The 24289-nt window shown below is 31.5% G+C and overlaps 3 protein-coding genes across 3 annotated transcripts; 2 read left to right on the top strand and 1 right to left on the bottom strand.

Moving 5' to 3' along the window:
- Positions 3896-24135, bottom strand: LOC109333860. The gene is made up of 4 exons (XM_019569442.1): positions 24110-24135; positions 6557-6675; positions 4820-5031; positions 3896-4297 (listed from the first exon to the last, which is right to left on the bottom strand). Exons 2-4 carry the CDS (start codon positions 6644-6646, stop codon positions 4030-4032), a joined length of 570 nt encoding a protein of 189 aa, XP_019424987.1. The 5' UTR covers positions 6647-6675; positions 24110-24135; the 3' UTR covers positions 3896-4029.
- On the top strand, positions 16759-17850 carry LOC109333893 (disease resistance protein LAZ5-like). Its single transcript, XM_019569475.1, has 2 exons — positions 16759-17252; positions 17742-17850. Exons 1-2 carry the CDS (start codon positions 16759-16761, stop codon positions 17848-17850), a joined length of 603 nt encoding a protein of 200 aa, XP_019425020.1.
- On the top strand, positions 19966-20665 carry LOC109333861 (ABC transporter G family member 14-like). The gene is made up of 2 exons (XM_019569443.1): positions 19966-20116; positions 20409-20665. The coding sequence occupies exons 1-2, from the start codon at positions 19972-19974 to the stop codon at positions 20552-20554; spliced, it is 291 nt and encodes a 96-aa protein (XP_019424988.1). The 5' UTR covers positions 19966-19971; the 3' UTR covers positions 20555-20665.

The raw sequence follows: 24289 nt of genomic DNA on the forward strand, positions 1-24289 counted from the left end.
AGCTCAAAATTACAATTTTGACCTACTTATAAAGAATATTACTACTCATTCTTGCTAATTGAAGTTTCTCACAACCCCTTGCATCATTTTTCAAGTTTCCTTAAGAAAAAGGAAGAAGCAAAGAAAGAAGAGGGAAGATGGTGACGGTGAGTATATATATGTAGCATGAGGGGCCAAAAGATGCACCAATTTATATTAGAAGTAGAAGGGCCAAAAGTGCTTTTTTTTGCAAACTTCTTTTATTTTAATTAGATTTCCGGAAACTTATATAGAAGATATAAAAATAGGTAAAGTTACCATTATGAATATGAATGTCTCTAATAAGTGGTGGAATCATGAAAATGAAAGCAATTATGAGATGCTTGGCATTTTTGGTGAGATTGTGAGGTGACTTAATCATGTTCTTTGGGCGGGCCATTTATTTAGACATTATTTGATTGAAGCACATGGCATAGATATTTAGGTACTATAGGCTTGTTCATGTGCATAGGAATTGGCTATGTGTTCTATGTTGAATAGAGTGTAACATCAATTTAGAAATTTTGGACTAGTTTGGAGTGGTTCCTAGGTGCCAATGTACATAGCCTAAGGGAGGAAAATATATTTATTGTTGTACATCTAGTTGGTTGAAGAGTTTTATATATGATATTTAACACATAAGTTGAAAGTAGTGTATTGTTAGGTCTTCTTTTATTGAGGAATAAAGGGGGAGGCTCCAATTTTGTTAGGAAATTTGAAAATAATATTATAATAAAGATTTTGGAAGGAAATAGTTGTTAGTACACCTGTGAAACTGAAAGGGACATGTACATTGTACAGATATAAAATTATAAATCCACATGTTTACAAATTTATATTAAGTTGAATTAGCTAAATTAAACATTCTCTAGAAAGTTGGATAACTTCATTATGTTAATCTCTGAAGTTTGGATTTTTAATTGACTGACTTAAAAAAAACTTAGTCAATTAAAATGTAAAGTAAATTTTTTAAACTTAACTTTATAATAAGTGGATCCCCTCTATAATAATTTTTTATATAAATATTATTATATATATCATATAATTCAATTATTAAAATAGTTTAATGATTGACCGTCTTACAAACAACTATTATATAAGTTTTAACTAATATGTTACAATATGAATTTTACCGATATTGTTATCATACCATACTAATTTGGGGATTAAATCATTAGTTGAAATAGTTTAACCATCTGATATGTATTATAATAAACTAGCCTGAGATATACCTGTAAGAAAATTTGAGTCATACATGTAATATTTTGATGTGTTTATGGGCTAATCCTAATCTTAAAAACTTATTTTCTTTTTCAAAAGGTAAGATACATAAAACTTGCGGAATGAATAATCAAACACTATTCACTTGAACAAAATGTTACTTTATAAATTCTCTCCAAAAATCAGTTGATCATTTTGCATTATCTGAATAAGACATGTTTTTGTGACCTATTATCTCTTGATTTTCACAAATAAACACTTCACAAGGTTTTAGAAAGCATAAGTTGAAACATGAATAATCCTTGAACAACATCATAAATAAAAGTATGATCATCACCATAGGGTCGGGCTAGAAATACAAAACACAACTCTAAGGGCCTAGAAATCCCTATCACATAAATCTTTCATAGCTTAAACTTTTATATTTCCTACATTCTAATCAATTGTCACTTTAACATGTTAGAACCGAAGTTGATTATCCAAGAAAATGAAATCAGAGAAGAGATGAGTTTTGGAGAAAAGAAGATGATGAATTTCATTTTCATTTAGTTTTCTCTTTCACATATAATTTTAATTTAGTTTCTCACTACTCAAATTTGTGTAATAAATATCAAAATTTTATTAAATGAGACACGACTCGAGACATCTGATTTTCATCTATTACTTGTTTAAGTCTATAGTATTAATTAATGATTCGCAAGTCTTGTCCTTTCAACCAACAAACATTCCTAAATCAAGGTTAATCAATTTTGCAGTATGTAAAACTGTATGAATATTGTAGAGATAGAACCTGTGTGATCTCAAGATTATTCATAGTTGTGTACCTTTTATCAATGAGTGTTGCACAGTCCCCCAATCTCGAACATCAACAACCAAGCGACAAGGTTGTGGTAAGAAAAATATGGAAACAATCTATTCGCTCATGAATTACCTTTCTCATATTCTGATAGGTGAGAGCTTCTTACATTAGGCTATTCTCTCCCATAACACCGATTTCATGATTTCTCTCGAAAGTTAATTGACCTTTGAGAGATGTCAATGTAAATCAAATATCTAGTGAATGTAAGAGATAATTTTCTATTATCAATGTTTTGTCAATAATCATGATTTATGATATAACACTATGACCTCGTTTCGAACTATATAGTCGACCATACCTAGTAAAATAAATGATCGATTATTGTTGTTGATATGTATATGACAAAGAACCCCAAAAATATACAAAACATAAGAGGTGTTAAAATGTGGTAAGAGCCATGAAAAGAAAGCTTCTTGATGAATCAAGAAGTGTATAAAAGAAAACTTAAAGAAGCTTAAAGAAAGAAGAATGAGAAACAAAGATTGATAATATTCTCATTGAATTGATTGAATAAGAAGTGAGCCAATATGACTTATTTATACAAGAGAAAGGAAGAAAAGAAAGCTTGTAAAACAAGTAACTAATATAAACTTATCTTGCTAATTCCTAACTTTCTAATCAACTGTCATATTCTAAAATAACCTATCATACATCTTTAATATCCCCCTCAAGCTGCTGAGTGAAAATTTTCACTCTCCAGCTTGGAATTGATTTTAAGCTTGATTTGAAGTAATAACAACGCTTAAGCACTCATGACAAAGCTATATCATCAAACGCTTAACCATCCATAGCAGAAGCTATATATTTGCTTAACCACTATGGATAGAAGCTACCCATCCAATGCTTAACCATCCATGACAGAAGTTATATCTGAGCTTAACCATCATGGACAGAAACGAACCAACTATTGATGATGAAAGAAAGAGAACGGACCAGAATCTTGATCCTAATGAGATGCTTCTACGATAATAAGAAAGAGGGGTAAATGATGAATAATAAGAAAAGGATGTAATCTTGTATAGGATAAATTGGTCATGATACTCCATTCTTGAAGAGCTTGAGGATATCAAAAAGCTAACTTATGTACTTGAAAATAATTCTTGACCAAAAACAAACTCCTTTGATATGAATTTGAAGGTCGATGAAGAAGGTGATAATGAAGAATTTAGGGCCATATGTTGAAAAGAAACATTGGATGCTGAAGAACAACGCTGGAGCAATCAAAGAAATCAAGATAGTCTTGCCACATGCAGCATTGTCACCTATTGGAAGCAAGATAACAGTAATGAAGACCATTAAGATGAAAAAGAAAGCACCACCATGTTCTTGATTGTTGAAGTTTTCCATGAAATTTTTCATGGAACCATAAATGGAAGCTATCAAAAGATAATTATGCTTTGATACCATGTTAAAATGTGGTAAGAGCAATGAAAAGAAAGCTTTTTGATGAATCAAGAAGTGTATAGAAGAAAGCTTAAAGAAGCTTAAAGAAAGAAGAATGAGAAACAAAGAATGATAATATTCTCATTGAATGAATTGAATTGATTGAATAAGAAATGAGCCAATATGACTTATTTATAAAAGAGAAAGGAAGAAAAGAAAGCTTGTAAAGTAAGTAACTAACATAAACCTAACTTGTTAATTCCTAACTTTCTAATCAATTATCATCTTCTAAAATAACCTATCATACATTTTAAATAGAGGCAAGGAATCAACCCTAAAAAAACAATGTGATAACAAACAAAAAAAGTTACTCTTAAGACACAACAACATCTATATATTCTACTAAAAGCAGCTAAAGTGTAAAAACAAGTAATGCAATAGAATCCAGGAAATGGAAAAAGCAAAATATTCTTCAGAATCCAGAGTCTAGATATAGTCACATATATGGCTGCATAAGTTGGCTGCAAAATTCTTGACTAACAAGCTCATTAGTAGGATTCCGAACGTGCACCGGCTTCGGCGGCGCCACCACCTAAGGGTTGGAAGTTATCCCTGGCACTTGCGTAGTTGATGTAGTAGAATTGAGAGACTATGGAAGTGAAGAAAATGAAAGCAGCACCAGCAGCAAAGGTTCCCTTCCTAACCATCTCGCAAGAAGGTGGGTTATGAATATCATAGATGGTCCCGTACTTGGTGTGAAAGGCATTTTTCACTGATCCAGCTAATAAGCACGCCTCAGCAATGAGGAAAAACACCCTAAAGAGGAAGTTCCAAAACAAGTGCTATAAGTTCAATACAACATCAAAATAAGCGTTAGATATTCAGTTCAGTTAGGGTTATGTGTGTGGAAACTTTACAAGGATATTCAGTTTTGAGGGTGTAAAAATGTATGAACATTATAGATTTAGTTAAGAGTTGATATCATTATAATTATTAAGTATCATATTGGATACGATGGAAGAAGCGAAACATATTATAAGTGAATAAGACTCAGAGAACTAAAACATTAGGATAGTTTGGGAGTTAGATTCTAGAGGGAAAATAAGGGAAGACTTATGAGCCATGGCTTCCAAAGCCTTCTTTTTTCCTTCATTCCCCTCCAAAATTCAACTTCCCAACTAACCCTTAAGATTTTAGTTCAAGACGTATTTTCTCACTTGTGACTCTTCACTCCTCTATCCATGCCCTGATAACAATGAAACTCCTTAATAGTTGTAGGCTCTTAGATCCGGTAGTTTGATCCAACAATGACTAATTCAGGGAAGAATGACAACATACCAGCATATTATAAAAAGGAAAACCGCGCAGGCCCTTGAACCTCCGGGGCTTAGAGGCTTCCCACAACAGAAGCATCTAGTTGCCACCATTAGGAGGATTTGAGTAGCCATGAGGAACAGAAGTGCACCAACACCATAGCTAGTTGCTATATCCGACTCGTAGAGACAGTAATTATAATAGGCATTTCCATCTTCACGCTGAACAATCTTGGCCTGCCAAGCGAGTACATACAAAGCTATTTTGTTAAGTAGACATAAAAACACAAAAAACGGATGAGTCTGACTTCTCTTTAGTATTGGAGAGATCGTGAAAAGAAAGCAAAAAACAAGATGTAACGATTATTACATTTTCTATTCACATTTATAATGATATTTTTATCCTTGAAACTAGGAGTAAAAATATTAATTCTCTCTCGAATATCGAAAAGTAGTAAAAAATTCACAAGCACTTAAAGCAAAATTCAAATATACATCAAACACAACTTATAAAACCTTGACTACTTAGTTCTATGTATAATAAACCAAAAGCTGCCATTAAGTTACTTGATCATAATATTTAACAGCAAGTACATATATGACACTAATATGGCACATATTGAACCTATGAAGCAAACATATGGACAAGTTTACCTAATTTTGGTTTAATTTTGTTGAAATAATTCTGAATTGAATAATTTGAAGAAAATTTGATATTTCTTCATGCTAAAAATTTAAAAACAATTTTAAAAGCATGAGATAACTTTCTTTTCGTATCAATCATTGTTAATGATTTGAGTCAAATATATTTTTTTGGAGTCATTTTCTTAATGAGCCTTAGACTCTTATTTCAATATCAACTATATTGTAATACTAAATATTGATTATTACCACCAATATTATATTGAAAGAATTTATGTGTATCATACTAATAATTGACAATCCAACAAATTTTAAAAATATAAAAATAAAAATAAAACAAATAAAAATAATTATATAACTAAAGATATTATTTGGGGCCCATTAATTAAGATCGATAAGGATCATCTGTTTTATAATTTTCCTGTTATGTCCCGAACTAATCAAATTTCACAAAATAATATTAAAATATAATTTATGTTTTTATAATTTTTCTTTTTAAATGAATGAATTTTTCTTATTAATCTAGGAAAAGAGGCTCTAGAGTTCTACTTTTATCCATAGCCAAAAGACAAAAGTTCAAGATTCAGCATGGCTTGAGTGCGCATATAGCCTTGGAACAAATTACATAAACATAAACAATTGCAGCCAGCTTCATTGTAAGAAAACATAAGGAAAAAAATCCATTTAACAAATTTTCAACAATAAACAGATGTGGTTATGTCAACATCAGAGCATAATATATATTTATTTCTCCATCCAATAGAATAATAATAAATAATATAAAAATATTAATTTAATTTTTATAATATTTTTTAAATAAAAAATAACATATTTCCATTGGTTTTTAATACAAAGGAAGAACTCTACATAAGAAGGAAATGGGACAGTTAAGCAATGAAACAAGGGTAAGGTTCTATGCAGCATTTATGCAAAAATACTATAAACCCAAGATTAAATTACCAAAATTTAAGTCATACAAAGAAAACGACCAAGGTAAAGATTCAAATTTTAATGAATGGTTGCATGATTATAATCAAACCCAGAAATAAAAACTCTGATTTAAGTGATACCCACATTTTAATTTAGAATATATAGAAGTAGTAATAATAATAATTCTCACAATGTTTCTTCTCTGCTCAGCAGCAATGGCAAGTACAAAAGCAATCAAGTCCAAAATGAAGACAGTGATGAGTAAAAGCTTGGAAGCCATAGATGAGAGTGGACTCTCTCTCTCTCTCTCTCTCTTTGTTTTCTGTATATGCAAGAATGTGGTTTGCTCTCTTGTGTCTCTTTTGCAACTATAAAAAGCTAGTTGGATAATTCTCTAATCTAAAGATTTATATATATTTATTCTACCTTTTACTTTTTTTATTTTGTTTTTGGTAAAGAAAATCAATAATAATTAATCATGAATTATAGATGATACATTAAATCAATAATAATTAATCATGAATTATAGATGATACAATAACACGACGGTATATTAAACTCATACACCATAATTGTAACATTCTTCTTGAAATGTGAGAAATTGGTAATAATAAAAAGAGTGACACACCTTACTTTTAATAAAGTTGCACAAATCACTCATCTTTTTTAAATCTACACAAATCACATCCAATTATATACATATATTACACAGACTATCTCTGTAAGAGATAAATGTAATTTCTTAGACAAAAAATGTTGATGAGTATAACTAAGTTAAACAAAATATAATACATATTATGAAAACAAATCCAAATAATATAAAAATCAATGTCTATTCTTTATTTTGTTTAATTACAATATGGTATAAGAATGATTTAAATATTTCCTTAAAATTATTAATACAATTTGTAATGAATCAAAAAATAGAAAATGGTCAGACATTTGTTGACAACAATTAAAAAATGGACTAAATATGAAATATTACTCACCTAAACCATTCGGATTTTCTGAGGCTTAGGAAGATATTTCATATTAACAGTAGCGTGAGTCATTTTTGTGTGAGAAAGTCCTTTTATTGAATATTTGGATTTGAATTAGATTTTCTCTTTCTTATGGTAGTTCCATTATATCAATTTATTACTTTCTGAATTAAAATAAACGTTCCAATGCAAAATTCCTCATCTATTATATCTTATGATGTGATTGCTTAACTAGAAAGTAATATTGTATAACAAAATGGAGGAAAAACCGAATTATGCTATAAATTTAAATATTTCCTAATCTTCTTGCTTTTATATGCTCTCCCTCTTCCTTAAAAAAGGATTTGTATTATTTTCTATTTGATTTACTATTCTTGCTTTTCTAATAATATATATGTATTGATAATATATGAATTTTACATGTTGTCATTGTATAATTCATTATTCATATTCATTAATCACTGTCTATTCAAAAAATAATCAAAATAAATTATGATTATATAATCAGTGTACAAATCTTTATATTAATAATGTATAGATATTATACCATATGTCCAAACCATGGTGAAATACAATTGAATATATATATAAGGTACAATAAATGTTGCTTACAAAAATGGAATAAAATCTTAATTGTTTGAGTTCTTTCATGGTTGATTTAGTCAGAGTGAGTTGGTGAGAGAATGAATATTTTGGGTCCCCATTAAGAAAAAATTTAAAAATATAAATTAATATTTTATATTGTTTTGTATAATTCTATTAAATAAGGATAAAGGGACAAAGTCATTTTTGGACATAAAATTCATCATCTCGGTGAGAAAGAAAACATAGTTGAAGAATCAAATAAGGTTAGTATTGTAATTTGGTGCGGTGAAAGTAAAATGAAGGAACATTTTCAACGATTTTTTTTATACAATGGAAAGGAAAATGCAACAAAATAAACATTAATACATAAGAGCAAAATCCATTTGCAAGATGGAATGAACTCCTCGAGATGGTGAATCCCAAAATTTCATATTTTCAAGATGACCAAGACTAAGATTATACAGGAAGTCAGCCAACATATTTCATTCTTTTAAGATATCCTTAATATGAACATTCCAATTTCTTTTGAGTAAACCACTAATATTGTGAAGAACTCGAGATAGTTGTTCCAAGCGAACATATACCTTTTTAAAAAAGATGTGGACCACCTCTAAACAATCACTCTCCAAGATAGAATGTCAGGTTTAAAAAATAATTTGACGTTGATAATTGACGGGTCAGAAGATTAAATTAATCTTTTTATGTTTTGTTTAATCAGAAAGTAAGGAAGTATAAAATATACCTGAAACCCAATTAAGAACCAAATATGGGTTTGGAATGCAATAAAAGATTTTGTATCTTAAAGTGATTATATCTTCATATTTTTAGTCAATCAACTTTATCAAATAATATAAAAATGTTATTTTTAGTTTTTAGAATTTTTTTAATCAGTAATATTTTTTTCATTGAATCGAGATAGAAAACTGAGACAGAAATGAAGATAGGTGATCTTTTTCTTAGATGCATATGCTCATAATTATTATTGTGGCCATTGATTCTTATCTTTATTGGTTTTGCATAAAAAACGAGATAATCTTCACATTGCAAAAAAAAAACTAACATGAAATAACATGAAGAGAAATACACAACCAAACAATAATACAACTCTCATGACTTAAATTTCTTTTAACACCATAAATGAGTGTGTCCAAAACAATAAATAATTCGATAGACCAAACACTTTTCTGTAGAGAAAAAGAATGGAAAATGCAAATTCTAGTTGAAATATTGAATAACCAAAAACAATGGAGGACCGATATAAGTGCTTTAAACACTTCCAAAGATTATGATAAACCAATTTGCACAAAAATCAACTCACCAAGTTGCTTCAGCTTTTTCTTCCAAAGAAGAGAAGCTTACGAAACCCTTTGAAGAGTCCTCATCACTCTTCCATCACTTGATCACTAGGTGGTGGCGTAAAACTTTGTTTATTAAAAACTTCAGTAGTGTAGAAATTTCGGATTATAAAGATCGCACAAACTCAACTATAAATTATTTCAAGAAAATTATTATATAACTAGAAGTTGTTACAAATTACAGGATGAAAACTCAAATAATAAATAACTAGATAAACATAAATTATCGATAAATTACAATAAAATAAAACTAACTTAATCTTTATTGGAAAGTAAGTCCCATATCGTCTACCTCATTGTCTCGGTAATGGTTTAAATACATGTTGGACTACTTCTCTCATTATCAATTGCTTTTGAGATAGAACTTTGGTTTAAGAGAGTTGATACATGCCCTAGTATAATTTTTGTTAGTTGTTTGGCCTTTTGCCCCAATCTTTACTAAAAAGTATATTTAAACTAGACTTGCAGCAGATAATTGTTAAGAAATGTGATTCAAAAATCAGTTAAGTTAATTGGGGGGTTTTCTATAAATAGTTTTCCCTAACTAACAATCAATAACAACTTTCCAATAATAGAAACTTCTTCATTCTTCTCTTTAAACTTTCTTACTTTCTCTGCAAATTCTCAATTCAATTTATCATCCATTACAATTCATTATTTCCTCTCTGTTTTTCTCTAATTCAATCTCAATCATCATTCTGCACTTTCACTTTCATTTTCTTTCTTCTTCTACACATTGTTGCACCAACAAAGTGGTATCAAGAGCAAGGTAACAAGATCCAAGAAATCATCTTCACCTTTCATTCTCGAATGCAATGGGACAAAACAGTGGAAACTTTCCAGCAAACCTTCCAGTGCTGGATGGCAAGAATTGGAACCGATGGAGAGTGCAAATGAAGGCTCTAATGGGGTATCAAGAAATGGATGAAATCGTTGAGCAAGGCCTTCCATCTCTTGTTGAAGGGGCAACCGAGGAACAAAGGAAGGTGTATAAGGAAAGCAAGAAGAAGGATTGTAAGGCAATGTTACTTCTTCATCACTGTGTGGATGAGGCACATTTTGAGAAGATCTCTGGTGCAGAAAATTCGAAGGAAGCATGGAAAATTTTTGAAACTTGCAATCAAGGAGCTGAGCAATTGAAGAAGGTGAGGCTGCAAACATTGAGAAGGCAATATGAACTGATGCAGATGGATGCAAATGAGAAAGTGGCTCAATTCTTTAATAGAATTGTCACTCATACAAATTCAATAAAAGCATGTGGAGAAAAGATATCAGATCAGTCCATTGTTGAGAAGATCTTGAGGACCTTAACTCCAAACTTTGACCATATAGTTGTGGCCATAGAGGAATCCAAAAGACTAGAGGAAATGAAGGTTGAAGAACTACAAGGCTCACTAGAGGCACATGAGCAAAGACTCATGGAAAGAGCCATAAAGAGACCCGTTGAGCAAGCTTTACAAGCTCACACAGGTAGAAGAAACTTTGTCAGCGAGAATGGATTTAGAGGAAGAGGGAGAAGTAACTTCAGAGGTGGATACTTCAAAAATTCTCAACAAAGTCAAGACAGAATGGACCCTGATAAAACTGAAAATGCAGCAAAAAGAGGAGGTTTTAATCAATGGAAAGGTGGAAGAAGAGCAATGGATAGAAGGAAATTGAAGTGTTTCAATTGTGGCAAATTTGGTCATTTCTCAAATGAATGCAAAACTTCCTCTAGTGAAAATAGAAACAGACAACATATTGAAGCACACATGGTTAAGGAAGAGAGTGAGATAGAACATGATGAGCAACCTCTTTTGCTCAGGATGGTGACAAGCCAGGCTAGTAAGCACAATGATGTATGGTATATTAATTCAGGTTGCTCAAGTCATATGACTGGACATAAAGATTGGTTAGTTAATTTTGATGAAAGCAGAACAAGTACAGTAAGATTTGCTGATAATAGGGTCATCCAAGTCAAGGGCACAAGTGATGTGTTGATCAAAAGAAAGGATGGTAAGCATGCTATGATAGCTGATGTGTTGTATGTGCCAAACATGAAGAGCAACTTGATTAGTATGGGACAGTTGCTAGAGAAGGGATTCTCCATGGGATTGATCAATAGTTCCCTGGAGATCTATGACCAAAAGAAGAAGTTAGTGTTAAGAGCAAGCATGGCACCAAATAGAACATTTAAGATCAGTTTGGCAACAGTAGAATCTCAGTGTTTATCTGCTATGCAATTGAAAGAGGACTCATGGTTTTGGCACCTTAGATTTGGACACTTAAACTTCAGAGATCTAAGCATGCTAAGAACCATAGACATGGTCCTAGGATTGCCTTTAATACAAGATCCAAAGAAGGTATTTGAACATTGCCTTATCAGTAAGCAACCAAGAAATGCCTTTAGTTCTCATAGTGCATCAAGGGCAAATGACCTACTACACATTGTATACTTTGATGTGTGTGGGCCATTTGATGTCTCTTCATTGGGAAGCAACAAGTATTTTGTTTCTTTTGTAGATGAACTAAGCAGAAAGGTTTGGATCTACCTAATCAAATTGAAGAGTGAAGTCTTCTCAATATTCAAAGACTTCAAGAGATTAGTTGAAAAGCAATCTGAGAAGAGCATAAAGATACTCAGAACAGATGGAGGTGGTGAATACACATCAAGAGAATTTGCTGAGTTTTGCAAAGATCAAGGAATTGTGCATGAGGTGATAGCTCCATACACACCTCAACACAATGGAGTGGCAGAAAGCAGAAACAGAACAATTCTCAATATGATTAGGAGTATGCTGAAAACCAAGAAACTTCCACACAATTTTTGGGGAGAAGCAGCTACTACAGCAGTATTTGTTTTGAATAGATGCCCAACCAAGAAACTAGGATCTGTTGTGCCAGAAGAGATTTGGTCAGGAGTAAAGCCATCTGTGCAACACCTAAGAATATTTGGCTCACTGTGCTATGCTCATGTGCCAGATCAAAGAAGAAAGAAGCTAGACAACAAAAGTAAACCAATGATCTTCATAGGATATAATCCTACTGGTTCATACAAATTATACAATCCTGCAAGCAATCAAGTTGTATTCAGTAGGGATGTGCAATTTGATGAATCGGAATCTTGGAAATGGGCTCAAGACAAAGTCACATCTATGACTAGTTTGCATTTGGAATAGGAGAATGATGAATTGGTAAGAGCAACAGAAGATACCAATCAGTCAAACCAAGTGTAGCCAGAAAATAATGAAAAACCAAGAAGATAAAGAGGTGTTCTATCCAGACTCAGAGATTTTCATCTATATTCTGATGATGCAATCAACACAGATGGTGATCTGGTTCAACGCATGGCACTATTAGCTGATGCAGAGCCATTAAGTTTTGAAGAAGCTAGCACTAGAAAGGTTTGGAGAGAGGCTATGACAGAATAGATTAAATCAATTGAGAAGAACGACACATGGGAGTTGGTGCCCTTGCCAAGACAGAAAACTCCAATAGATGTCAAATGGATCTTCAAGGTTAAGTTAAGACCTGATGGTTCCATAGCGAAGCATAAGGCAAGGCTTGTGGCTAGAGGATTTATGCAAAAGGCAAGGCTTGACTACTCAGAGGTTTTTTCACCAGTGGCTAGGCTAGAAACAGTGAGACTCATGGTGGCTTTAGCTAGCTGGAAGAAATGGAAACTATGCCAATTAGATGTCAAGTCAGCTTTTCTAAATGAACCACTGGAGGAAGTGGTTTTTGTGACTCAGCCACCTGGGTTCATTAGCAAAGGAAATGAGGAGAAAGTTCTAAGACTCAAGAAGGCACTCTATGGGTTGAAACAAGCTCCTAGAGCATGGAACAAGAGGATTGACAAGTTTTTACATGAATCTGGCTTCCAGAAGTGCACAGTTGAGTATGGTGTATACATCAAACCAATAGATCAAGATCAAGGTGCTCTATTCATCTGTTTATATGTAGATGATCTCTTAATTACAGGAAAGAATTGAAGAAAAACTTGAAAGCTGAGTTTGAAATGACAGACTTGGGAAGATTGTCATACTTCCTGGGTCTGGAATTTTAACATATGAAAGATGGTTTGTTCATGCATCAAAAGAAGTACTTGCTGGAAGTCTTGAGCAAGTTTAACATGTTGAATTGCAATGCCTCAGAAACTCTAGCAGAGGTAAACTTGAAACTGGATGGTTGTGAAGCAGAGGCACAAGTTGATGCAACTAATTTTAGACAGATTGTGGGAAGCCTAAGGTACATTTGTCACACTAGACCAGAGATATCATTCATTGTAGGAGTGATTAGTAGGTTTATGGGTGATCCAAGGCACTCACACATGGTTGCAACTAAGAAGATCCTCAGGTACCTAAAGGGAACACTGGATTTTGGCATTATATTTCCCCACCAAAACGAAAGGTTTAGCTCACATCTCATGGCCTATTCTGATTCTGATTGGTGTGGAGACATTATGGATAGAAAGAGCACAATGGGGTATGTTTTCATGGTTGCAGGGGCTCCTATTTCTTGGTGTTCTCAGAAGCAGAGGGTAGTTGCTATATTTCTTGGTGTTCTCAGAAGCAGAGACTAGTTGCTCTGTCAACTTGTGAAGCTGAATATATATCAGCATGTGTAGCTGCTTGCCAAGCTATTTGGTTGTCCTCATTATTGCTGGAACTTGGCATTGAAGAAGAAGAAGTAACTGAGTTGTTCATAGACAACAAGTCAGCCATTGATCTAGCTAAAAATCCAGTTTCACATGGTAGAAGCAAGCACATTGAGACAAGATATCACTACTTAAGGCAACAAGTTGCAGAAGGAAGAATCAAGCTTACTCATTGCAAAGTGATCTTCAATTGGCATATTTAATGACTAAACCATTGAAGATAGAAAGGTTCAAAGATTTGAGGAAGAAGATAGGAATCCATGATTTGTTGCAAGAATAGATTTGGATTGTTGTTAGAGAGGTCTACATTGAATGTACTATTTTTTTGCTGCTAGATGTAGATTTTCGAATCATGGGGGAATGTTAAGAAATGTGATTCAAAAATCAGTTAAGTTAGTTGGGGTTTTTTCTATAAATAGCTTTCCCTAACTAACAATCAATAACAACTTTCCAATAATAGAAACTTCTTCATTCTTCTCTTTAAACTTTCTTACTTTCTCTGCAAATTCTCAATTCAATTCATTATTTCCTCTCTGTTTTTCTCTAATTCAATCTCAATCATCATTCGGCACTTTCACTTTCATTTTCTTTCTTCTTCTACACATTGTTGCACCAACAATAATATGCTTTAAGTTGGCCAGAACTTTTGATTTGAGAAGCTATAGTAACAAGTTTCTTAATCTCAATTATAGTTTACATAATTAAGTAGAAGCACCCTAATAGTAATTGATGATTAAATGTTATACTAATAAATATTAAAGTTAAGTTTTTACTTTTTACAAAGAATGGTAGAAGTAAATGATGCTCTTTGAAATTAATGCTCCGTGTGACATGCACTAATAAACCACACGAATTTACCTGACTATATAGTACAACATAAAAAATATTGACCATGCCAAAATCTCTCCCCAGTTCAAATAATATTGGTTTATCACTAGATTTATTTTGACTTAAAATTCTTGGATCAACTAAGGAGAAGGAACTCTAAGATCTAATGACTTGAAATTATTGTATATTGAATCAGTCAAAAGTAAAATTTGAAGTGTTTTCTGCGCTATAATATTCATTTTATGCCACATTCATTCTATCATTGTTTTACATTTTTTAATATTATAATTAATGTAACACATTTTGTAATGTTATAAAGTATGAAAAATATTTTACTTTTTTTTATAATTGATTTTTTTTTTAAAAAGAACTAATTAAAGTTAGAGAAAAACTAATGTACAAGAGAAAACACTCCCCAAAAAATGAAAGGTAAGAAATAATTTCACCCGACAAATCAACATCTTCATATGCTGGGAGAGTCATTTTCACAATATATGGTTGACTATGCAAGAAGTCTTAGTCAATGTGTTGTTCTTTTTTTTGGATGAGTTGGTCAAATCCTAGAATTCATATAGTAGTATAAAAGAATTCTAGGCGTAGACAAGACGAAACTAGATTGAACATGTGTTGCAATACGGAGAAAATACTTATGTTGTTCAAAACTTCTACCTCGTGCGCCATGTCAATCATGGTCATTGTTCACATGGGAAAAATAGAGAAATGAACACTCAATATATTACATTATAACAAAAGTGAGACCTCAATTTTTCAAACCACATAAATTTTCTATTTTTTTAATAAACTCTCAATTTTTATTCTTTTTTTGGTTTGCCACAGGTATCTCGCACTAGAGACAATCCTGCCAAGCCGGGAATATCCACATGTATGTGAGGCTAACTCTCTCAACGGGTATTTTTTTCATCCACGAGACTTGAACCTGAGTTCTTGTTTAATGGGAATCAAACATGTACCACTTGAACCAACGCCCGTCCGTTTCTCAATCTTTATTCTGCACATGTACAATGTTTAATACATTTCTTAAATTCAAATTTGATAGTAAATGATTTATTTCTAATATTAATCATGTTAATATCAATTAAGTAAATTCGTTAGAAAATTAATCATGTTATTATCAATCAAACAAAATACTGTTTCTTAAATAGGAAATCAATCGTGCTACTATTATTTTTTCCTTGAAGGATGGTAAAAACGAAACAACTTATACAATATTTCTTATAGTTCCTACACTCTTATAGACATCTCCAATGATTCAAATTTCTATATTAAAACATTTGGAGAGAAAAAATCCCTATATTAAGCATAACTTAACGAATAATTAATAGTAAATGAGAGTGTTGGAGACACACAAATAGAAACAAAAATGAAACGTGTTTGAAGGGGTACTACTCCTCAGTAACATAGCCTAGAGGGAGTCATCTCAGTTGTCAAAATCTATATAATAAGAAAAGTTTGATTTTCAATATTTTTTCATCATCCTTCTCCCTTTCAAAAAACTAGATTGGATAACCCACCAAAATAAAATGAAAAAATTAGAAAAGGAGGAAATAAATGTAAATTTCATGGGGCATACCAACAAAACTTAACATACGTAGATGAATGAATTCCGAGAAGTTCAATCATTATCGAATATATATATATATATATATAAGACTTAGTAGATGTAAAACGAATAAGAACTTGTTATCTCAAACTATTACATGTCATTTCAATTGATATAAGACATAGTTTAATATGATTTGGAACAACAGATCATTATTCGATATAAAACTTAGTTTAATTATCTAGAAAATAATTAGTATGATGCTATTGACCTATGAAAAATGGTGCACCCACAAAAAAAAGTCTTGGGACACCTCTATAAAAGGAACCCTAAACATATCAATTGATCACACCATTTTATTATCATCATACACAAAAGCTTAAGAAATAAACAAGCAATACAAATATTTCTCTCTTTTCTTGTTATCTAAAAAAAGCAATTAATAACATGCAACGTTCCTTGGCAAAGAACTTGCAACAAAGGTTTTTAAGTGAGAAAATGCAAACACAAATGATGATGGCAAAGCGAATGAAGGAGCCATGTGATATTTTCCTTAACCACAGATGCATGGACACAAAGAAAACCGTGGCTACTTTACTTTACGACCATCTTTTCCAACATGGTTTCAACCCTTTCTTGGACAACAAGAACATGAAGCCAGGGGACAAGTTGTTTGATAAGATAAACAGTGCAGTTTTGGAGTGCAAGATTGGTGTGGCTGTTTTCTCACCACGTTATTGTGAGTCCTATTTTTGTCTTCATGAGCTTGCACTTCTTATGGGGTGTAGGAAGAAGATAATACCTATCTTCTGTGATGTTAAGCCTTCTCAGTTGAAAGTTGTTAACAATGGAAAGTGGTCTGAACAAGAATTCAGAAGGTTCAGATGGGCTCTTGAAGAGGCTAAATCTACCGTGGGGCTCACGTTCAATTCCTCAAAAGGGTATATATACAATATACAATATAAATTCAACCATATCTTTCCTTTGATGTTTTTTTATCGACAAATATTAGTATGTTAATATTTGTTGTGGACGAAACTCGAACCCTTAATCTCCTTCACATCACCTATAATCATCAAACCACATGTGAAGCTCGAACCACAATCACTCTCACTCCAATTTTAAATTCTTTCACCTTTAACTCTTAGACTTGTGACTCATCATGTTTTAAAAGATTCATTTTAATATGTTCTATACCTTTTAGTATGTAACACCTTAGTTAGAGTATTCACTTTTTGCCAAACTGCTAGATTTATCTTATAATTATTTTATAAGTTATTTTCAGGTTTGTTAAAGTAAGTCGATTTTTTTAAAATAGATCTTTTTAAGTTATTTTTTGTTTTCAAATTTTGTTAATTTTTCATTAGTTTTGTAACTTAAAATTCATTTTAATGGTATAGTTCATTAATTTTATTTCTTGTGAAATGCAGGAACTTGTCTGAAATTGTGACTAGTGCTTCTGAAATCATTATTGGCAGCATGGTTGAGCTTGAGAATGAAGAGCAAATGCAGAAACACAACTCACCAATTGCACTTTAGAACTCACACTTTATGCTAACTAAAGATGTTCTATGAAAATAAAATAACTCACTGCTATACATAGTGAATAAGGTCCTGATTAATACCTAATAATTGTATTTTAATTTGTTGATACCTTGATTTAATTCTTATTTAAATTGTGGCATATATTTCATAAATTAATTGCTTATAGGTGCTTCTGTAAATTATTGAAATTATATTGCTACTCTTGTTGTATTTTAATTAATTGAATTTAAATAAAAAAGGTGTCTCGCAATAGGCACTCCTTCATTCCCTTTTATATTCTTCCTCCTCTATTTTTTTTTAATTTTTGATGTAATTTTAACTCCACCTATGGTTCGACATTCATGTAAACTTATACTTTTATCTCAATTTAAATAAACACAATGTCACCGGAACAATTTTAAACCATACTTTTGATCCAACAATTTTAATGATATGATTTGATGGTTATGATAAATGATTTAAGAAATGATCGGGAAGGAGAAGTTAATAAATTAAAAAAAAAATAGTCACAATGTAGTCTGATAGATAGAATGAAATGTTCTAGAAATATAGTGGACGAGGTTGATGGTTCAATCTTACTCAGAATAAGTACTAACTAATATTGTGAAACTCGAGCCGGATGTCAAACCGGGAGAGGTTCCGTATTAGGTTTAACCGATTTAAACGGTTAAACCGTCTGATCTGACTGGATGATTCCGTACATAATTAATAATTTATATCTGTAAATATATAGTTATATATAAATGTAAAATTTTACATAACTAATAATTATGTATAATTATATTGAAGTAATAATTCTTCATCTTTCTTTGGACCGTAGAAAAACAAAATATTATAGCAGTGTTCCATTTTTTCCAATTTTTAAGTGAATCGTCCGGTTTAATTCTCGGATTAATCCGGTTTAACCAGGTTTAACACAGTCAGACTGGATTTTCCCTGGTTCAAAACGGTCTTACTCTCATTCGGTTAAGACTAGAAACCATAGCCATTTTCGAGTCTGGTCAGCGGTCAGACTGGTCAGACCGTCCAGTCCGATCTGGTTCTCACAACATTGTTACTAACATTTAATTTGCCTATAAAAAAGATATATTATATATATAGATAATAAAAGAATAAAGTTTTCATATTTCATTTATTGTAAATATATTGTATAAAATACATGGTTATGGAGGCATGAGTTATAAATGATGAAAGCACCAATTGATAGAGATTTAAGTATATGAGGAGAACTCAACCTAAAAAATTAGTCTATTAAATTGGATAGCCTCGTAACTTTTGAATTACTATTCTAGTAAATGTAAGACTCCTACTATCCTCTACCAATAATGGAAAAAAGTATTCACTACTAAAATACTAAGCAATGTGTAAAAATTATGCACTAATCTATTATCCAGATAGATTGAATAATTTTAAAAAATGACTACAAGAATCTTATACAGGATAGTGAATAATTTTTTATTAATTCATTAGAATCCTAATCTAAATTCATCCCAACAAGTACCAACCATGAAAAGCATGCAGTTAATTAGATTTTGTTTTCTAGGATTCTCTTGTGCCATTTTGTCATAAGCTTTGTTTTTATATAGAGGGGTCATGTGACCTATATATATAGAACTAAAAGACTAGTAATGTATCCAAAGATGAAGAGAGATTCAAAGCTGTCTCTCTGATTTTGTTACTCAAGATGATGTTCTCTACCCTCACTTAACTGTCACTGAAACCTTAGTGTTCACAGCACTTCTAAGGTTGCCCAATAGTGTCACAAAAGAAAAGAAAGTTGTGCATGCAAAAGCTGTTATAGATCAACTTGGTTTGACAAAGTGCGAGGATAGCATAGTTGGAGGTTCATGTATAAGAGGGGTTTCTGGTGGAGAGAGAAAAAGGGTTAGTATTGGACAAGAAATGCTTATAAACCCAAGTTTGTTCTTTCTTGATGAACCAACTTCTGGACTTGACTCAACCACAGCACAAAGAATTGTGTCAACTTTCTGGGGTGGACATCTTCTGTCCCAAAAAGGTTACTACTCTATGTGTCGTCACTGTTTATGATCAGTCAGAACAATATTCAATCATTAATTTTTTAATTTAAATGTATTTTTTCAAAAATTATACTATATGTTTCATAAGGTTTTGTTGCTATCAGAAGGTAATTCTTTGTACTATGGAAAAGGATCTGAAGCTATTGAATATTTTTCTAATATTGGATATGCCCCAGCACTAGCCATGAACCCTTCAGATTTCCTTTTGGATCTTACAAATTGTATGCTAAATGTAATATTCTACATTATTGCTATAGATTAAATTTTTATTTTTATTCTGAATCAAATATTTTTCTCTCTCACGCAGTTTAATTTTGATATATGTTCAGTCCTAAAGTTTTTAAACTATGGTTCAGTCATACATCACTTCTTATATATGTGTCTTCTACTATAATTATCATAAGGGTGAAATATTTTTAATAAAGTAGCAATATTCTTCTATACATGTATGCATATGTATATACTAGATCTTAGATAGTACTTTGTTACTTTGACAATATAAAAAAATTGTAGGTGTCTACACTAATGAATTGAATGAGGATCATGCCATAGATAAACAGCAATTGGTTTCGGCATATAAGAGCAACATTGAAGCACATTTGAAGGCAAGATTTCAAGAAATCAGTGACTATGGCTGCTCAAGTGATGGTGAATTTTAACACAGAGGCTTTGGAAAATGGCCAACAAGTTGGTCTGAGCAATTCTTTGTGCTTCTAAGAAGATACCTCAAAGAGAAGAAGCATGAGTCATTCTCTTTCCTGAAGATTTTTCAGATCATTCTAACTAAGGCTAAGTCTTCACATTTTGTGAGCTAGTGACAATTATAACTCAATTGTTATGTACATGCAGATAGGACTTCTATTCTTTATATGTGGCTTCAAGAGGTAAAGATGTTAGAGAAAGAAAGATAATGTTCTTCTCACCATATTTATTCTCATAACATATTGGTTAGTAGGGTTGAAAGCTAATGTTTTTAGCTTCTTATGCACATTGTTCACCCTCTTATGGAATTGGTGCTATTGTACAAGACCAAAAATCTGCAACAACATTTGCTTCAGTGCTCATGTTATGTTTCACTCTTGTTGCTGGATTTTATGTTCAGCATGTGCCAAAATTTATACACTGGATGAAGTATATTTCCAAGGCCTATTATACATACCAGCTTTTGATTGGGTCTCAGTGTTGCAGTGATGAGACATACCCTTGTTCTAATGGGTTGTGTCTAATTGATGAATATCCTTCTATAAAGGAAATGGGTTTTCCTAATTTGCATGACAAAGCAGTGGCTGCAATAGTGCTAGTGATAATGCTAATTGATTAAAAGTTAGTCAATAATTTAATGATTATTTAAAAAATCATATGCATTTATATTTTAATCTTGATCATTCAAGTATATCTAATAGTCGATATTAATTGTTATCGCTTCTCTTTTCTATAATAAATGTAGTGATGAGATTTTATTTTTCTTCATTTGATAGTTTTGTTTTAGTTATATTGTACCCTTAATAGTAAAGCAACATTATGTTGATTAAATGAATAAAATACATTATGTTCATTGAAATATGTTTTCTATGTTCTAGCTAAGTGATTATCTTTTTGCTTTCTATTAATAATTGATTGGTTAAACTTTTGGTAAAAAAAAACTAGTTAGTGATGCCTTCAAACCAGAAATTAAGCTTTCGGCATCTCTAGCCACTTGCAATTAGGGTATTCTGAATGGGCCTGACAGATTATATTATGATCCCAAATTATTCTTCATCTCAACAAAAAATCAAAATTAAACTTGTATTTTTGCTATAGTATTGTTGGTGATAAAATGGCTCTTTAAATTTAATTCCATATTATACGAGCCATACCACACTGTCATGTACATCTAGTAGTAACTCCAACCATTCTATCTTAATTGAAGACCCGAGTAGTAAATTGCAAAAGATTCATAGAACTATTGTTCCTTTTAATATTGATTTTTTGTTACTATCAAATGTATTATTTGAACTTATTAGGTATGAACTAATTCATTTTAGAATGTATAACTATATTTATCGATAAGTATCGTTATTAGGAATCAAATCATTCACTTTTTGGTTTTTCTATGAATCTAGCAGAAACGTAGTGTTAACAAATATCTTCTTGGTGTATTATTCAACCCTCTATTTTTTTCTTTAAGATTAATTTGTGAGTTGGATTTTGGAAGGGAAAGAAGAGAATGAGAAAGTTTGAGAGTCATAAAAACATTCGTGAGATTACTCTCAAATCTTCATTTTTCATTCATTATCCTCCAAAATTCAACTCCCAAATTAACATATATTTAGAATTTAGTACTTTTGTTTGTAACTACTGGTGTACTATTCGACCCCTCTTTCTTTGATTGCTGGTATAGACGATAAAAGTCATTCTACTAAAAATAAATTATTTTTTAAATTTGATATACAAGTATTTTTTAAATTTGTTCACATTATTAGCCTTAAGGTTTCACCTTCGTTATGAATGTGACCATCAATAAATTAATGTTCGACATGGTCATCCTATGTTTGAAATTAAAAGGATTCAACTCATGAGTAATGTGAAACAAAATTCAAAACCAAGATTTCTATAGTATCACAGATCGCACACGTCAAATAAGAATAATGTAATATTGCTTTTAAATAGAAGATTTACTAGTCTCCAACATAATTTGTCTTTCGAAATTAAAAGAAAAAAATTTCAAGAAAAAATCAAGTATAAGAAGTTACTTTAGCTTAGTGGCTACTACAATCTTTGGTGCTTTTGAAGATTAGTGTACTTGTCTGGAGGACTAATCTGGATATGATTCTATATAAGTGAAACTTAGTCAAAAGGTGGCAACTTCAACGGGAACGAGCTTATGTGTGTACTGTCAGGATCAGCCAAAAATTATAAATCATCTTTTGTTTTCTTGTCAATTCTCTTATCATATTTGGCTGCTTCTTATGGTTAGTTGGGGTTTGTTATTGTGCTATCCCGGTTTGGGAAGTCCCACTTTTTGCAACACATTCTTCTGGTTAATGGTCTGAAATTTTTTTACCCTATTTTTTGGATAGCTGAAATTTGGTCCCTTTAGAATTGTCATAATGATGTCATGTTTAACAACAATAAAGTGTGCACGAAGGAGGTAGTGAATGAGATAAAATTAAAGTCTTGGTTATGGATCAAACGTAAACTCAAAGGTGTAAGCATGTCTTGGTTTGAATGTTCTTCTAATATCATTGTTTGGATTGTTACTGTTAGGATTATGTTGGATGAGTTAACTCTTCCCTTTGTTCTATGGGAATGTTTTTATCCATGTATAATTTGCACTATTTTAATAAAATTTTCACAGATAAATTAATTCTCCTAATTAATAAATTATTTTCATTTCTCTCGCCTTAATTTGAAGTTTTGTACTTAAACAAAAAAGAGTTCATAAGAACCCCCTTTCATTACTTAAAGGCATCATAAAATGAAAGAACCACACACACATGCTATGAATGATTGAGTGAAGCTTTGGTAAAATGTAGAAATTGAATAATCTCGTCAAAAGGAGAAGCAAAAATTGATTTTTTTACACTTATAAGCTTCTTCTTTTTTAATTAAATCACATTAAACAACACACATGTGATTGTCTAGTGGTTACAAAATAATGCAAAGAAAAATCAATAATTTTTGTCATGTGTCCCAATAAAAACAACAAAGAGCAAGTACCCTGAATGATGAATATCCTTTTTCTCCCTCATTATTGTGGTCACTTTTTCTAAACTTGAAAATTTCAAGTATTTCTGCTTACCCATTGAACTAAAGTCATATCTTACTCCAAATTGTGTTATTCACAATTTGTGTTATCTTTTCTTTTCACCTGTAGTTTAATCAATTTTTATTTATTTTTGTATTCAAAAGTTTTGACAAGTTACTTCACCAAGTTGGTTAGAATAATTAGGCTTTACCACTTAAACAATACTTAAATAAATATTTAGAAATCAACAACAAAATTTTCACTTCAATGATTGAATTCAAGCTCACATGTTTTTATAAGATATGAAGCGAATCCATATCAACTCATCAATTTAACACACAATGAGTAAAACCAAAACATGCCGATCTCTAATTTGTTCCTTTGTTGGCAAGAATCCACGCTCATAAAAGTCCAAGACGTACCAATCAAAGAACAATCGAGTGCATTAATATGCACCACTCTATAATATATTTTGACCTTGACTAACCACCCTATCTTTTCTATGAAAATGAATTGAAACCACCCAAATGGCTTGAATGACACACTCATAATTCATACTTGTAAGCATACTAATGGAGCTTGAAGAGTGGAAGAAAAACTTACACATTTATCTGTGAGTTGTGTTTTTTGAGAAGAAGAAAAAAATGAGACTTCAAAATTATTTTTA

Source organism: Lupinus angustifolius, chromosome LG19 (genome assembly GCF_001865875.1).
Source record: "Lupinus angustifolius cultivar Tanjil chromosome LG19, LupAngTanjil_v1.0, whole genome shotgun sequence".
In the NCBI taxonomy this organism is placed as follows: domain Eukaryota; kingdom Viridiplantae; phylum Streptophyta; class Magnoliopsida; order Fabales; family Fabaceae; genus Lupinus; species Lupinus angustifolius.

Excerpts from the sequence above, each read along its gene's own strand:
- LOC109333860 (XM_019569442.1), bottom strand. The coding sequence starts at position 6,646 with ATGGCTTCCAAGCTTTTACTCATCACTGTCTTCATTTTGGACTTGATT. Across the intron at positions 5,032-6,556 it reads CTGAGCAGAGAAGAAACATT|GCCAAGATTGTTCAGCGTGA; the intron begins GTGAGAATTATT and ends CTCGCTTGGCAG. Across the intron at positions 4,298-4,819 it reads TTCCTTTTTATAATATGCTG|GGTGTTTTTCCTCATTGCTG; the intron begins GTATGTTGTCAT and ends CTTCCTCTTTAG.
- LOC109333893 (XM_019569475.1), top strand. The coding sequence starts at position 16,759 with ATGCAACGTTCCTTGGCAAAGAACTTGCAACAAAGGTTTTTAAGTGAG. Across the intron at positions 17,253-17,741 it reads ACGTTCAATTCCTCAAAAGG|GAACTTGTCTGAAATTGTGA; the intron begins GTATATATACAA and ends TGTGAAATGCAG.
- LOC109333861 (XM_019569443.1), top strand. The coding sequence starts at position 19,972 with ATGTTTCATAAGGTTTTGTTGCTATCAGAAGGTAATTCTTTGTACTAT. Across the intron at positions 20,117-20,408 it reads CCTTTTGGATCTTACAAATT|GTGTCTACACTAATGAATTG; the intron begins GTATGCTAAATG and ends AAAAAATTGTAG.